The 16,945-nt window shown below is 41.2% G+C and overlaps 1 protein-coding gene across 1 annotated transcript; it reads left to right on the top strand.

Annotated features, from left to right (window-relative positions):
• Window positions 1-10,044: 10,044 nt before the first annotated feature.
• LOC140839130 (uncharacterized) lies at window positions 10,045-16,323 on the top strand. Its single transcript, XM_073205764.1, has 6 exons — window positions 10,045-10,591; window positions 10,640-10,935; window positions 11,625-11,777; window positions 11,916-12,051; window positions 14,111-14,383; window positions 16,154-16,323. Exons 1-6 carry the CDS (start codon window positions 10,045-10,047, stop codon window positions 16,321-16,323), a joined length of 1,575 nt encoding a protein of 524 aa, XP_073061865.1.
• The last annotated feature ends 622 nt before the right edge of the window (window positions 16,324-16,945 follow it).

Raw genomic sequence — 16,945 nt, forward strand, 5'->3', positions numbered from 1 at the left:
TATTCAGATATTGATCAGATTGTATACTGATTGGAGTATTGATCAGAACTGATTGTGCATTGAGTTATTTACTGATACAGCGTATTCAATATTGTCATTTCAGATTGATATGGACAGAGTTGAATACAGATCATCGTCTTCGTCAGATAGGGACGACAAATGTATAATTCATGTGATATACGGGAAGATATAACTCAAATAAGATCTTATTTGAGTTTCCCAATAAAATCACATACTAGATTACTTTTATATTCTGATTTGAATATGATTTATTTATATGTTGAGATGATTATGCATTGTTTACAGATTTTTATGCATTGCATTGAAATAGGAGAGTCGTTGACAGCCATTGTCAGCTATCTAGATGTTCGGTGTATCTCAGCTTAGGAGCAGCCATGACTCCTATTGCAGTCGTTGATACAGCTCAGACCGAAGTCTAGGAATAAGACGTACAGTCACCCCGAGTGGGAGGGTAGGTGACAGCCATTGACGTCTTATTCACACCGGGATCCCTAGAGTTATAGTTGAGTCGAGTCTAGACATGATTTGACTAGAACTGCATGTGTTTAGAGATGTGGTTTCATAGAATATGAAACCCATATTTATTGCTTTCAGTATGATAGTATGTTTATATGATTTGATTTAAATTGCATGTCTATCTGAAAGGAGTTGCATGCTTATTGTGATTTGATTTCATAGATTATGAAATCTATTACTTTGAATATGTTCATGATAGCATGTTTTATGATTTAGATTGTTTATATACATGCTTACCATGTTTTATACTGGGATTTATTCTCACCGGAGTTATCCGGCTGTTGTCTTGTTTTGTATGTGTGCATGACAACAGGTGGGACTAGATCGGGGTCAAGAGGATGAGGAGAGAAGAAGAGTTAGCGTGGTGATTCCGGACTTACTGTAGATTTGGTTTATTAGTTGAACTTAGTAACTGAACCTTAGACTTAGATTGTACAGTATTGTACTTTTATACTGAAATGTAGTTTCATACAGATATGTATATTATTTAGATTCCATTACCTTCCGCATTTATAGTTTAAAAAGAAAAATTTTTAGACCCTGCTTATCAGAATTGATAATTAAATCCCAAAGATGATTAAGAAGATGATTAGCGTCCGGGTCTCCACAGACGTAAACTCGAGCACGTTTAAAAACTTATTCAATTCGTTTTAAAACTTGGACCGGGGTCCCGGTTTTAACCCGATTCGAACCGAAACTTAAGCAAATTTCTCCCAACCTTTTACCACGCCTTATAAACATATTAGAAGCCTTGAAACCCTCAAGAACAAACCCCTAACCCCTCGGCCATAACCCGTACGCTGCTGGAAAATTTCTACGTATAACAACTCGAAACCCTAGCCAACTCCCTTTCCTAAACCATCAATACTAGAATTTAACCAAAGGGGCCAGCCACTAACCAACCTCACCTAGCCCACCCTAGGATCTCTTTGGACCTGCTGAACCCACAGCTACATCCCCATGCAAGCCGCAACTTGCCTACATTCACTAGTCACCAAGGTAATTGCACCCGCGGCCATCCTCCCTACTCACGATCGATCGGCTTCAATGGTGGCTCCAGAAGCATTTGAGCCATCCTAAGCCATGTCTCAGACCCATCAGGGTCTGGTACAAGCCTTGGATCGACCCTTGCACCGACATCTCCAACCCTTTCATGCGATCTCCCGAAAACAATGACTCACGGCCTCTAGCGTACAACACCATATCTCAAATCCAGCCGAATGACAGCACACTCCTCGACTTGTACAGAATCTTGGTAACCTACGGTAGCCCCTAGCATCATAGCAATAAAAAAGTGAGAGGTGCAAATATTTGTGCATAAATTATACCAACCGAAACCATAATCAGAAAATATTTCATGGACCGAACACCAAGCACACGAAGCACACAAAACAGAATGTATATGGTGTGAATGATGAAAAACAAAGGTACATTGCGTGCCTTAAAGATTTAAGAACGCAAACTTGAAGAAATGCGTGTTGGGGAGGCACCGGAGGAGAGGGAATGAATGTTTCTTGAAATAAAAAGGAGGGGGCCGACTTGCTACTGAAAACCGAAGGTGGAGGATGCTGAATGGAGGGGAGGGGTGGCTGCTATGGATTTTTAGGTTTAGGGTAGGTTTAAGTGGTAATTTAAATAGAAAACAAACCACTATTGGGCCCTTAATTAAATTTAAAAAGTTTTAAAAATGATTTTGAGCCCATTAAGCAATAAAACAAACCCAACAAGCCCAAAAATGCTCTCAAAAATATTTCTTTTAGGTACATTTTTGAAAATATTGTCTGAGCCCTCAAAAGGTTTTCAGAATCGTTAAAATTTGCTTACCGATTAAAAATATGCTCTGGCAGGTAAAAATACCCAATAAATCTTGTTTTTTGAAAAATATACTTAAAATACCTTATATTAATTAATAAAAATAATTTTCTTGATAATTCCCTGGTCTTCGTTCCTTGATCGAGTGCGAAATGCATCTAGAAAATCTAATGTGTGAACTTTTATAATCATCATGAAATGAATCCTATCATGCAATAATATGCATAAAATGCATAAAAATAAATAAATACATCATTTAAATAAAACTCTAGATTGCATGCATTCAAATTACGTAAATTAAATTACTGGACCTTACAACTCTCCTCTCCCCCCTAAATAAAATTTCGTCCTCAAAATTAAAACATACCGAATAAATCCGGGTAGCGACTCCTCATCTTCGTCTCCGTCTCCCAAATAGCTTCCTCCTCGGAATTATTTAACCACTTGACTTTGACCATGTTGATCACCTTGTTCCGGAGCCTCTTCTCCCGTCTGTCCAGTATCTGTATGGGTTTCTCCTCAAATTATAGGTGCGGTGTCAGCTATAGTGGCTCATAGTTGAGCACATGCGAAGGATTCGACATGTACTTCAACAACATAGAGACGTGAACACATTATGAACTCCCGCCAGATTCGGCGGTAAAGCAACTCTGTATGCAAGTGTCTCAACTCTCTCTAGGATCTCGAATGGTCCGATGAACCTAGGGCTAAGCTTTCTAATTGGTGTTATTTTTACGTATTTTATTTCATTAATTTTGTGTGTGTTTGCATCGTGTGTGCGTGCATTTCATAAACATTTTTTTGTTTTATAATTAGCATATGCATAAGATCGTTTCTAACTTGTACATGATGAATTTGTAGGTGATGTGACCGGAGAACTGAAATCGGGACATAAACAATCAAGCCAAAAAAAACTTGGCAGAAGACCCAGCTCGGGCTCGGGCGGTATAATCTTACCGCTCGAGCTCGAGTATGGATTTCTGGAAGCCTTGGACGAAAGAGTTGGCACCCAAGCGGTAGAATCTGACCGCTCGGGCATGAGATGTGCCTTCCAATACAGAAGACCCGATGCTCAGACGGTATATTCTTACCGCTCGAGAACGAGTGCCGCATCTCCCAAGCAAACTTACAGAGAAGTTGGCGCTCGAGTGGTAGATTCTTACCGCCTGAGCTTGTACTAAATTTGGGGAAATATGAAAGAATATTTCTTGCGTTTCGGGGAGAAGTTGCCAAGGGTGGATGCAACAAGTAACCCTAGGGACTTTTTTCATGATTATTCAGTAGCCAAGGAGCTTGGGAAGAGAGAAAAAAAGCTTGGAGAAAGTCTTGGAGTGAAGATTTTTAGGCACCGTCTTCGGACTTTCATCACGAATTGTAATTCTAGTTTAATTTCATCTTGTTTAAATATTGTTTGCTTTTTTAATCATGACATCGAGAGTTAATTTTCATTATTTGTTGGGATTTAAGGGGATCCTCCCCCGAAACCGAGTTTAGTTAATTCATATATCGACTTTTGATTTATTGTTGATTGTGCTATTATTTTCATTGCGTTGTTGAATCGTAGCTAACTTTAATAACAATATCATATTGCGAGTGAGTACGAGAGAATAGCCCGTGATAAGAACGAATAGTATAATCCGTTGATATACAATTTACATAGAAATATGAAATCGGATACACGTCGATAATCATAGTCCAGTAGGACTAAAGCTAGGGGATTTCATAGAACGACATGCAATTCACCTTTGATAAATAGTTAAAGAGATTTAATTACTTCAATTAGTTTGTCATAGCTCGAGAGGGCTTGTTCAATTGGATAAGAAATCTTGTCGGAAGAGTAGATCACCATCGAATGAATTAAGTAAATGACGAGGGTAGATGAAACGAGATTCCCAAAAAATTCATTTCTCATTGAAGATTTCATCAATCATATGGCTTATTTATTTCATCATTTAAGTTGTGAATCATTTGTTAAAATTTTATTTAATCATAGTAGTAGTAAACAATCATCCAAATTATCGTTGCTAAAGATTTTGATAACTAAGAATAACAATTGCAAAATACAGTCTCTAATAAAACGATACTCGTACTCTGGTACACTATATTATTACTTGATATCGTGCACTTGCGATTATTTCAAGCTTGAATTTTATAAATTTTACTAAGGAGTTTACAATGCAAGTTTTGCTTGATCCTTGCTCTTCTTCCCGAAACTCATCACACCCTTCATCGGTGCGATCAGCGAACTCAAGATCTCGTTGCCTCTGATATGCAAAACTCTTCTGACGGCTCTAGGTGGTCCTCATCATGTCTTGAATTCTGACCACTAAATCAGCAGTCTGCTTGACCACATTCGGACCCAAATATTCTCCCTCTCCCACCTCATCCCAATACACTGGCGACCTACATTTCCTCCCGTACATTGTCTCGTATGGAGCCATATTGATCGAAGCCTGATAAATGTTTTTGTATTTGAAATCCACAAGACGTAACTTTGGCTCCCAGCTGCATTGGAAGTCGATCATGACAGCTCGGAGTAGGTCCTCCAAAATCCGAATCACCCTCTCTGACTTCCCGTCTGTTTGAGGATGGAAGACAGTAATGAACAGCAGCTTAGTACACAATGCCTGGTGTAAACTCTACCATAACCCAGACGTGAACCTCGGATCCCTATACGATACGATGGACACTGGAATCCCATGCAGTTTGACTATCTCTCTAATTTACAGCTCTGCATACTTGATAAGTGCATTTTGTTCACTTAAATTATCCTTATAATTCATTCAGATTGTTAGTTTTCTTTGGCAAAATTATGCGTTTTGTGTTAGTTTTGGTGTGTTTGCAGGAGTTTAGGTAGAGCTACTATATGGGTGTGAAAATGGAGCAAAATGACGTAGGAGAAAACAAATGAGACCTGAAGGCAGCAAGAGGCGCGCATGAGACATGAAGGCAGCAAGAGGCGCGCATATGCACCGCTCAAAAGCGCGCACATGCGCGCTAGACAGGTTTCAGAAGCAACAATCCAGAAGACTCCGCGCATATGCGCCGCACAAGGCGCGCATTATAGCTGTCCAGAACAGAGGACTCCACGCATATGCGCGGAGCAAGGGCGCGCATGTGCTCGCCGAAGCGTGGACTGCCCAGCAAGATAGAAAGGTGTGCGCATATGCGCCGTTCAAGACGCGCAAATGCGCGCGGCGCGACATTCAAAATTAAAAAGGGTTTCTCGTGGGTTTTAAAGGGGGTTCTAAATTTTGTGAAGTAGCCGACATATCACTGGAGAAAGGAGAGTAAAAGTCAAAGCACGGAGCACGGGATGCGAAGAACAGAGATAGAAGACGCTGAATCCAGACACGGAGACAGGCTTTCATCTCTCCTAAACACGTTCTTAATTCGGTTCTTTACTTTTACATTTTCAATGAATACAAACAGGTTTTGTATTGATTAAATTCGAATATGAACTAATTTTATTTTCTAGAGATTGATGTAGTCTTGGTTGAACCTATGTTATTGACGTTTTGAAGTTTCATGAATTAATTCATCGTGTTTATTTGTGATTTCTTGTCGTTTATGTTTTTGAATTATTGGCCATAATTCAATTGATCAAATAATTAAGATCTAACACTCGAGAGAGGGGATTGAAATTAGGACATGTGAAATCACATTGTTAGATATTTATAATGTTCAAAAGACGTATAACTCTGACGAATCCATAAGAGAACCTTGGTTGCATTTATTACGTGTTACTTGATTTTGAATAGATATATTAAAATCGGTAATAGGTAATACAATTCTATTTAACACTTGAAAAAAGAAATAGGAAAATTGCGAGTTCTTGGTTAGTAAACACGATGCAATTTAATAACATGATAGCTAATTTTAATTTAGCATAGGGGAAACCAGATGAAATCATATTTCTAGATTTATTTACTCATTAAATTTCGACTGCGTGCATAAGATTTACATAATTTGTTATTTTTTTGAATTGATTATAAACCAACCCTTTGATTTTCTAAATAAAGTTGAGCTATGCGAATTATTGTACTTAATATACATTTTTTTAAATAATTATTCCTCGTGGGATCGATATCTGTAACAGTACTAAAACTTGACACCGTAAACTTGCGATAGTGAAAATACGCAACAAGTTTTTGGCGCAATTTCCGGGGAGTAAAATATTTAATTGCATATTGATATCATTATTAAGTAGTATTGATTTTAATTTATACTTTATTTTATTTTATTTATTTTGTTAATCTATAATCTTTTTTTTTCAGTGCATGCGAAAATGTAAGGCTCGAGAATTGTCAATTGGCATTGATGTGAGACTTGAAACCATGAGAATGCATGACATATAGAGTGGAATTTTTGAAGCATGGCCGAAGCCACACCGCACCCGCGGTGTTAGAGATACAGCACCCGCGGTGCATTGAGAGGAAATTAGTGAAATTGTGCGAACAGACAACGCATCCGCGGTGCTAGCACGACCGCACCCGCGGTGTGAGACCGCACCCGCGGTCATGTAAGGACTGCACCCGCAGTCTAGGTGCTGCAATGTTAGATTAATTTGCCGTGAGCACAGCGCACCCGCGCTCTTGAGTTGCCGCACCCGCGGTTTGCATGCGAACATGCCACCTTTGAATTTCGTCTTGACACATGGCACGTATATATATATGACAAGCTGCTGAGTCTTCATTTCAGAATTGCTCCATAGCAAGAACCGAGAGCTCCCAAGAAATCCTTCAAACTTCTTTCAAGTTGTGATTTAGATTGTGCAAGATTTGGAGATCCGATTTTTATTCCGAGGCCGGATTTATGATCCTTGCAACAAGAGCTAGCTAAGGATGTAAGTATGGTTCATTTTCAACATGGTTTGAATTATAGATGTTGGAGAAATGGTGATATGTTAGTTATATTGTGTTCTTGAGGTGTTGAGCATGGTATATTCGCAACCGCATCAAGAAACGGATGTTATTTGCCACGATTGTTAATTTCCAGCATGTATTACGTTAAAATGGTACAGATTTCAGCTTATGTATTGAGGTTGATGAGTTCATGAGTTAATTATGATTGAGCATGTTATGGTGGAGTTATCGGTATTGAAGAACTACGTCGTTACGCTGTCGAATTGTTTTGAAAACCGATTTCAGCTTTGTATATTGATTTGCTTGAGATATATATTGATAGAGTACATATCGATTATGCTATTTCAGATTGTATTGGCTATTGTGAACTCAAGCCTTCGACTACGACACAGACAGTGCGACAAGAAAGGTATAATTCATGTGGTCACGGGATTGCACAACTCGATTCAGATTTGATACGAGTTTCCCTAAATCACATACTAGATTGTTATTACATTGATTATGTAATGTTTCGTTTATTAATTTATATTCGAGTCTTGAGATAGGAGAGATTGGCAGACTTGCCAAAACTAGACGTTTCGGTGTATCGACGCATAGGAGCAGATTTGCTATATGTGTAGACCCTCGATACAGAGTTGACCGAAGTCTAGGAATAAGACGTACCGTTGCCCCGAGTGGCTGGGTAGGTGACAGACCGTCTTATTCACACCGGGATCCCTAGATTAGAAATGAGTCGAGTCAAGATTTAAATGTTGAATACAGATTTGTATTCTTCTACATGTTTAGATTTTATTCATGTTACTTGATATATTCTATGCTTTTGTACATGATTATGACATTGCATGCATCCATGTTTTATACTGAGATATGTTCTCACCGGAGTTATCCGGCTGTTGTCGTGTCTGTATGTGTGCATGGCAACAGGTGGGGCAGGATCAGGGTCACGACGAGGAAGAGAGAGTTGATAGCGTGGAGATCTCGGGCGTGGAAGATTCCTAGTGTTTCCTACTGGACTTGTAGCACTTATGTTTGTAGTTGTTATTGAACACTAGTGTATGTTTGTACGCACAGACTTGTATGTACATTACGTTGTTTAATTTCTATTGAGACATGTGATGCTTTCGTTAATACATTTAAATTAATGTTAAAAGCAAAATTTTGACCCACATTTTCGAACAAAGATCCAATTAAATCCCAAAAGAATAGAGTTAGAGCCCGGGTTCCCACAGAAAATATCAAAATCCCGACTTGCTGATTTTTTATCCTGAAGTTGAAAGAACTGCCAAGAGATTAAGGAAAGCAAGGAGAAACGAAATTAAAGCAATGGCTGAAAACAGAGATAATCAGAATGAGCTCCCAAGAGAGGTGTCAATTCGGGAACATTTCAACCTAGACATCAACGCTCACTATTCTGGAATAGCTCGCGGAACCATTGCTGCTAACAAATTCGAGCTAAAGCTTGCACTCATTACATGGTTCAACAGAACCACTTTGGAGGAGCAGCCACTGCAGATCCTCATCTTCACCTCAGAAATTTTCTGTAGATCACGGACACGGCAAAAATTAACGGTGTTTCTGACGAAATTATTTGATTGCGCCTGTTTCCGTTTTCTCTCCGGGATCAAGCTAGGAGTTGGCTCCAATCTCTACCTCTGGGAAGTATTACTACTTGGGCAGATTTGGTTACGAAGTTTCTGTCAAAGTATTTTACTCCTGCTAAATCTGCTCAGCTTAAAATAGATATCACCAACTTCAGGCAGAGAGAACTCAAAGTGTTATATGAGGCATTGGAGCGATACAAAGAATTGCCCAGGAAGTCTCCGAATCATGGATATGCAAATTTGGTGCAGATTGAGTTATTTTACAATTGTTTAGATTGGTCGACTAGAGGGAATGTGGATGCATCCGCCGGATATACTATTTTTTCTAAAACACCTGATGAGGCTTATGATTTGCTTGAACAGATGACCATTAACAGTTATCAGTGTCCGAGTGAGAGATCTGGATCAAGGAAACCTGCTGGAGTGTATGCCGTAGACCCGATCACATCACTTACTGCACACGTTTCGGCATTAACCACAGATTTCAGCGATGAACAAAGCAGGCCAATCTACGTCTGATGTAGCACTGGTGACTGTTGAGGAAGAGCCAGTTGTGGAGGAAGCTAAGTACATCAATAACAATCGTGGCTATGGAGGTTATCGAGGTAATCCTCCCGCTAATACTTACCATCCAGGTTTGAGGAATCATGAGAATTTCTCTTATGCGAACAACAAGAACGTGTTGAATCCTCCACCGGGGTTCAATACACAGAAAGGGGAAGGAAAGTTGTCTTTTGAGGATCTAGTTGGGACGTTCGTGATTGAGTCTAGAAAAAGAATGGCGAGAACTGAGTCTCGTCTTGATAGCATTGAGACACACATGGGCAATATGGGTGCCACGATGAAATCCTTGGAAACACAGATTGGGCAACTAGCAAATGCTTTGATAGATCAGAATAAAGGACAATTCCCAAGCAATACAAAGGTGAATCCTAGGGAGCAATGCAAAGCTGTCACATTGAGAAGTGGCAAGGAAATTGGAATCCCAGAGCCTACTGAAGAGAATGCAGAGATTTGTGTTGAGGAAAATGATGGAAAGGGTCCAAGTGTTGGAGAAGAGAAAGTATAGGAACCTGAGAAAGTACTTAAATAGCAGCCCTTACTAGAGGTGAATCTTCCATATCCACAGAGGTTCAAGAAGAAAGGGTTAGATGATCAGTTTGCGAAGTTCTTGGAAATCTTCAAGAAAATACACTTTAATCATCCCATTTTCCGATGCATTGGAGCAAATGCCCAATTATGCTAAGTTCATCAAGGATGTGATGTCCAAAAAGAGGAAACTTCAAGAATTTGAGACCGTAAAACTGACCGAAGAGTGCAGTGCAATACTCCAAAGGAAAATACCACAGAAACCCAAAGATCCAGGGAGTTTTACTATTCCTTGTGTTATTGGTGGTTATAGAGTAAATAGAGCTTTATGTGATTTAGGTGCCAATATTAATTTAATGCCTTTTTTTATTTACAGGACCTTGGAGCTTGGCGAGGTGAAGCCTGGCACTATTACTCTGCAGCTGGCGGACAGATCACTTTCATATCCACGAGGGATAGTGGAGGATGTGCTGGTAAAGGTAGACAAATTCATATTCCCTGCTGATTTCGTCAATTTAGATATGGAAAAAGACCAGGAGACGCCACTTATCTTTGGAAGGCCGTTCTTGGCCACCGGGAAAGCCTTGATTGATGTGCACAAGGGCGAGCTCACACTAAGAGTAGGTAGAGAGAAAGTTGTGTTCAACATCTACAACACCATCAGAGGACCAAATGAGGTAAGTACTTGTAATAGTATTGATATCATTGATTCATGTGTATCTCAAGTGGGTGCAGGTAAGTTGACAAAAGGCTCTTTGGAGAGATGCTTGTTTGAGTCAGCTTCTACAGTGGAGGAAGAGGACTGTGATGTGCGAGAGAAATTACTTGCTCTCAATGTGCTGCCTAAAGAAAAGAGTGATGCTCAGCATGAAGAGTTGCTTGAAAAAGCAAGTAAAGAGGTACCAAAAGCATCTCCTGAATTGAAGGATTTACCGAGTCATTTGTGCTATGCATTCCTAGACGAGAGTTCGTCACATCCAGTAACTATATCTTCTGCTCTTACTATTGATGAGAAAGATAGGTTGTTGAGGGTGTTGCGAGAATTTAAATCTGCTTTGGGATTGACAATTGCTGATATAAAGGGGATTAGCCCTACTATTTGTATGCATAAAATATTGATGCAGGAGTCCTATTCCCCTATGTTGATCATCAGAGGAGGCTTAATCCAGCCATGAAAGAGGTTGTGAGGGATGAGGTATTAAAATGGTTAAATGCTGGTGTTATTTATGCTAGATCTGACAGTTCTTGGGTTTCACCAGTACAAGTAGTGCCTAAGAAGGGGGGAATAACTGTAGTGAGAAATGAGAATAACGAATTGATTTCAACTCGTCCAGTGACTGGCTGGCGAGTGTGTATAGACTACAGGAAATTGAATGATGCGAACAGGAAAGATCACTTCCCTTTCCCATTTATTGACCAGATGCTTGATAGAGTAGGTGGTTATCATTAATATTGCTTTCTAGATGGTTATTCAGGTAACAATGAAATTGTCATAGCACCGAAGGATCAAGATAAGACTACCTTCACTTACCCCTACGGTACATTTGCTTTCAGGAAAATGCCATTTGGTCTTTGCAATACACCTGCTACTTTTCAGAGGTGTATGATGGCCATATTTTCTGACATGGTCGAGGAAATAATGGAAGTTTTTATGGATGACATATCTGTTTTTGGTTCATCATTTGATCATTGTTTGCAAAATCTAACAATTGTTTTCCAGAGATGTCAGGCAAATAATTTAGTGTTGAATTGGGAAAATTGTCGCTTCATGGTCTCATCAGGTATTGTGCTTGGGCATAAAATTTCGGCTAGAGCAATAGAAGTGGACAGAGCCAAAGTTGTGGCAATTGAAAATCTCCCACTGCCGAGGAATGTGAAAGGGATCAGAAGCTTCTTGGGACATGCCGGGTTCTATCGTCGTTATATTAAAGATTTCTCTAAAATTACTAGACCTTTATGTAATCTGTTAAAGAAAGATTCTAAATTTATTTTTGACGATGATTGTTTGCAGGCGTTTAACAGGATCAAGACCGCATTTATTTCTGCACCCATTATGATCGTACCTGATTGGAAGGAGCCTTTGAGCTCATGTGCGACGCTAGTGACTATGCTGTGGGAGCAGCATTGGGACAAAGACGAGACAAGATGTTCCAAGCTATCTACTATGCAACTCGTACAGTCAATGCAACCCAACAGAATTACACAACTACTGAGAAAGAGATGCTAGCAGTGGTGTTTGCATTCGAAAAGTTCAGATATCTCATTGGCACAAACGGTTTTCACTGACCATGCAGCTCTTCGTTACTTGTTTGCCAAAAAGGATGCAAAGCCTAGGTTGATACGATGGATACTTGTGAGGCCGGGGCCGAAGAGGGCGGGGGGTGATCGCCGGTGCCATCAGTTGCACGGACAATGAGCGGCTCCTGGCAGGCTTCTAGGTGGAGGGAACATGAATGAACCGACCCACACAGGAATGAGAGAGATCCGAGACTGTTCAATATAATGGACTGTACAGTTTAAGAGGGCTTAAAAGATTTGATTTGTACTACTCATATCACGAAGGTGCATCTTCCTTTCGGTAGCTCATCACATAAGAACTCCAAAGTTAAGCGTGCTTGACTTGGGGCAATTTTGGGATGGGTGACCTCCTGGGAAGTTTCTCAGGGTGCGTGTGAGTGAGGACATAAGCACGCTGGAAAGACCCGTCTTGGTACAGTGATGACAGTCGTCGAATCTGGGATGTTACAAGTGGTATCAGAGCCGACCTCTCTAAGTACGGTGTGGTTAAGGGACGAACCAAGCGGAAGCTGGTGGGCATGTGAGGTCCGGGGCCGAAGAGGGCGGGGGGTGATCACCGGTGCCATCAGTTGCACGGACAATGGGCGGCTCCTGACAGGCTTCTAGGTGGAGGGAACATGAATGAACCGACCCACACGGGAATGAGAAGGACTCCGAGACTGTTCAATGTAATGGACTATACAGTTTAAGAGGGCTTAAAAGATTTGATTTGTATTACTCATATCACGAAGGTGCATCTTCTTTTCGGTAGCTCATCACATTAGAACTCCAAAGTTAAGCGTGCTTGACTTGGGGTAATTTTGAGATGGGTGACCTCCTGGGAAGTTTCTCAGGGTGCGTGTGAGTGAGGACATAAGCACGCTGGAAAGACTCGTCTTGGTACAGTGAGGACAGTCGTCGAATCTGGGACGTTACAATACTCCTACTTCAAGAATTACTTTGAAGTCAAAGACAAGAAAGGTTGTGAGAACCAGGTGGCAGATCACTTGTCACGCCTAGAGCTGGAAGAAAGAACTGAAGGTGGACTGATAAATGAGTCGTTCCCAGACGAACAAGTCTTCAAGGTAAATGTTACACATCCTTGGTTTGCAGATATAGCTAATTTTCTTGCTGCAGGAGAATTACCACTAAATTTAACTTATCACCAAAATAAAAAATTTCTTCATTATGCCAAGTTTTATCTGTGGGATGATCCTTTCTTGTTCAAGAGATGCGCTGATCAGATAATTAGACGATGTGTAGCAAAGGAAGAAGCGGGTACGATTCTAGAGCAGTGTCATTCCTCACCCTACGGTGGACACTTTGAAGCATCTAGAACAGCACCTAAGGTATTATAGTCTGGTTTTTATTGTTCTAATCTTTTTAAGGACATTTATACTTTAGTTAAGTCATGTGATAAATGCCAAAAAGTTGGCAATATTTCTAGACGACATGAATTACCACTAACAAATATTTTGGAGGTGGAACTCTTTGATGTCTGGGGTATTGACTTTATGGGTCCATTCCCATCCTCTTTTGGTCAAACTTACATTTTACTTGCTGTTGATTATGTGTCCAAATGGGTGGAAGCAATTTCCACCAGTACTAATGATGCTCGAGTTGTTAAGTTTTTCCACAGGAACATCTTCACAAGATTTGGAATGCCTAGAGCCATTATCAGTGATGAAGGTACACATTTCTGTAACAAAATTTTTAACTCACTATTGGCCAAGTATGATGTGAACACAGGGTGACACTGGCATGCCACCCGCAAGCTAATGGGCAAGCGGAAATATCCAACCGGGAGATCAAGCAGATACTAGAAAAGACAGTGAAGACAAACCGGAAGGATTGGGCGATCAAGCTAGATGATGCTTTACGGGCATACAGGACTGCATACAAGACACCTATCGGGATGTCGCCTTATAGGTTGGTCTTTGGGAAAGCTTGCCATATACCTTTGGAACTGGAGCACAAAGCATTTTGGGCTGATAAAAAAGCTAAATTTTGATATGGGAGCATCTGGCGAGCAACGACTGTTGCAACTGAACGAGATGGAGGAATTCCAGAATGATGCATACGAGAATGATAAGATATACAAAGAAAAGACGGACAAATGGCACGAAAAGCATATTCTTCGACGAGACTTCGAACCAGGGGAACATGTGTTATTATTCAATTCTCGACTGAGGTTGTTTCCTGGTAAGTTAAAATCACGATGGTCTGGACCATTCACAGTAGAAACTTTGTACCCACATGGTGCAATTGAGTTAAAGTGCAACAATGGTCAGACATTTAAAGTCAATGGTCAAAGGGTCAAACATTACTTTGGAAATAAAGTGCAACATATGGACAACATCCCACTTGGAGAACCAAAGTAGACAGAAGAAAGTCAGGCTGATGACGTTAAACCAAGCGCTATGTGGGAGGCAACCCACATTTATTTATTTTTGCATTCATTTTGTTTTTATTATTTTATTTAAATTTCTTAGTTATTAATTTTAATTTTCTCTATTCAAGTATTAATTTGAACCGTTTTATTTTTGCGGGTAATTTACAAAAAAAAACGAAAAGCTACTGGACAGAGTGTGTCGCGCATATGCGCGATTTATTTTCGCGTGACACTGGCAGAGGACTCGGCGCACATACGCCACTCAAGGCGCGCACATGCGTGACACAGGCAGAGGAGCCCGCGCATATGCGTCACAAAGGGCGCGAATGTGCCCGAAAGACCGCATGCGAGGCAGTGACCATCGCGCATATGCGCCACAAAGGACGCACATATGCGCCATATGAAAACAAAAATTGATAGTAGCCTCGGCGCATATGCACCGCTTCAGGACGCGCATATGCGCTAACCAGTTTAATAAAAAAAACCGAGACTTTCTTCAGAAATAACACCAGCAGCCTCCCATTTCAAAAACCTTCTCGACCTACCTCCTCCGAAACACCGACGTCACCGCTCAGTAGAAACGACTGCCGCCTTCAATTACCGCTGTGACTCCGACCACGTCTCCTAATTCCGGTCATTTTCAATTAAGGGTTTTAACCAAATCTTGTTCAATTTTTTGGCGTACTTGGAATATTGTGTTTGATCTATTTGGGAGTTGTTTGATATCGTCAATTTGTTACCTCTCGTGGTTCTAAAGTAGTTTGTGATCACTGGGTTTGCACATCTATTGCTGACCGGATTAGTTGGTGGTGAATTATATCTGCTATACACATTGGGGTCCGATTAGATTTGATTTTGGCTTTTCTGTTGGTTGAGTTTAAAGTGTGGTTGTAAGCATCTTTAATTGAGATGGCACTGAAGAAGAAATCAAAGAAGGGCACCACTTCTTCCGCAAGTTTTGATTCGCACCGATTTTGGAATGAGGAAGCCCAGCAAGTTTATGAGAGCTCGATGACCCGGTCCATAATCCCGGAGAGGGGATTTAATTTAATCACCCCCTCTAGATGATGTGATCTCAGTTGTGCGGGAGTTCTATGCCAATCTGCGGATACGCCATGACGAGTCGAAAGTACTAGTGAGAGGTAAATTTGTATCGTTTGACTCTCAAACGATAAACATGATCTATCAGATGCCTAGCCTCGACCAGGACGAATACAACGAATTTCTAAAAGAGGGGTTAATTATTCAGAGGTTATACGGACCGTATTTCAGGCAGGTGCCGCATGGAAAATGAGTTCGAGTGGTTCAATTTCTCTAAAGAAATACGATATGGGCCCCAATGCAAGTGCTTGTTCGTATTGGCCCTGATTCTCCTGTCCTCGCACTACCATGATGTGACCAAAGACAAAGTTGCACTTGTCTTTGCTATTTTGATGGGCAAATCGGTTGACTTATTGAAAATAATTTATGGATCGATTATCAGAGGCGGCACAGGGTTAGCCACGGTCGCACTTCCATGCCCTAATATTGTTACCAAGCTATGCCGACAGGCCGGTGTGACATGGTCATCTGATGACAAGTTTTAAAGCCGAAGGCCTCCATTGTTGCCTTCTTTGGAGCTGCCTCTTATATTCCCCACGAGTATCCAGATGAAGAGGAGCTCCCACAGGCACAGCTTCCACCACCACCACCACCACCACCACCACCACCTGAGGCAGCCAGAGAAGCGCAGGGGAGACCGATTTCGTAGACTTGAGACAGAGATGGAGGACCAGAGGCGGTTACTGGTTGAGCAGCGCCAGGTCCTGGATTCGCTTCAGTACCGCACCGACCATTTCATGGGATACATGATGGACTTCACCTCCGTGCTTGCTCAGTGGTTCCCACCTATAGGTCCAGAGGATCTGATGTTTCCCCAACCACCTGCATGGCCACCACAGTATCCAGAGCCTCCTCCATAGGCCCCACCCCAGCACATGTGTAAGGCTCGAGATTATTAGTCTTTATTGAAGTACGACTCGGAGGATATGAGAATGCATGTCATAAGATGAAAGTATCAAATATTTCATGAATTATGGAATTTTGAATGAGCATGGCCGAACCCACACCGCACCTGCGGTGCTAGGAAACACCGCACCCGCGGTACATGGACAGAAAGTTGGCAATTTTATTCGAAGCAAGACCGCACCCACGGTACGAGAAGGACCGCACCCGCGGTCGTCGAATTGCAGGAAATGGATGAGCTGCCGAAGCATGAGCGCACCCGCGGTGCTAGAGTGACCGCACCCGCGGTGCTGCATGCGAGAAAGCCACCTTTGTTCCTTGTTATGACACATGGCATGGTATATATATATAGGTGTAGTGCTGATTCA

Source organism: Primulina eburnea, chromosome 8, assembly GCF_022965805.1.
Source record: "Primulina eburnea isolate SZY01 chromosome 8, ASM2296580v1, whole genome shotgun sequence".
Classification (NCBI taxonomy): domain Eukaryota; kingdom Viridiplantae; phylum Streptophyta; class Magnoliopsida; order Lamiales; family Gesneriaceae; genus Primulina; species Primulina eburnea.

Bases quoted from the DNA above. Each gene is read 5' to 3' on its own strand.
- LOC140839130 (XM_073205764.1), top strand. From the start codon at position 10,045: ATGCCCAATTATGCTAAGTTCATCAAGGATGTGATGTCCAAAAAGAGG. The intron at 10,936-11,624 runs GTGTTGCGAGAA...ATTGTTTTCCAG, and splicing joins AGAAAGATAGGTTGTTGAGG to AGATGTCAGGCAAATAATTT. The intron at 11,778-11,915 runs GTGAAAGGGATC...GATTGTTTGCAG, and splicing joins ATCTCCCACTGCCGAGGAAT to GCGTTTAACAGGATCAAGAC.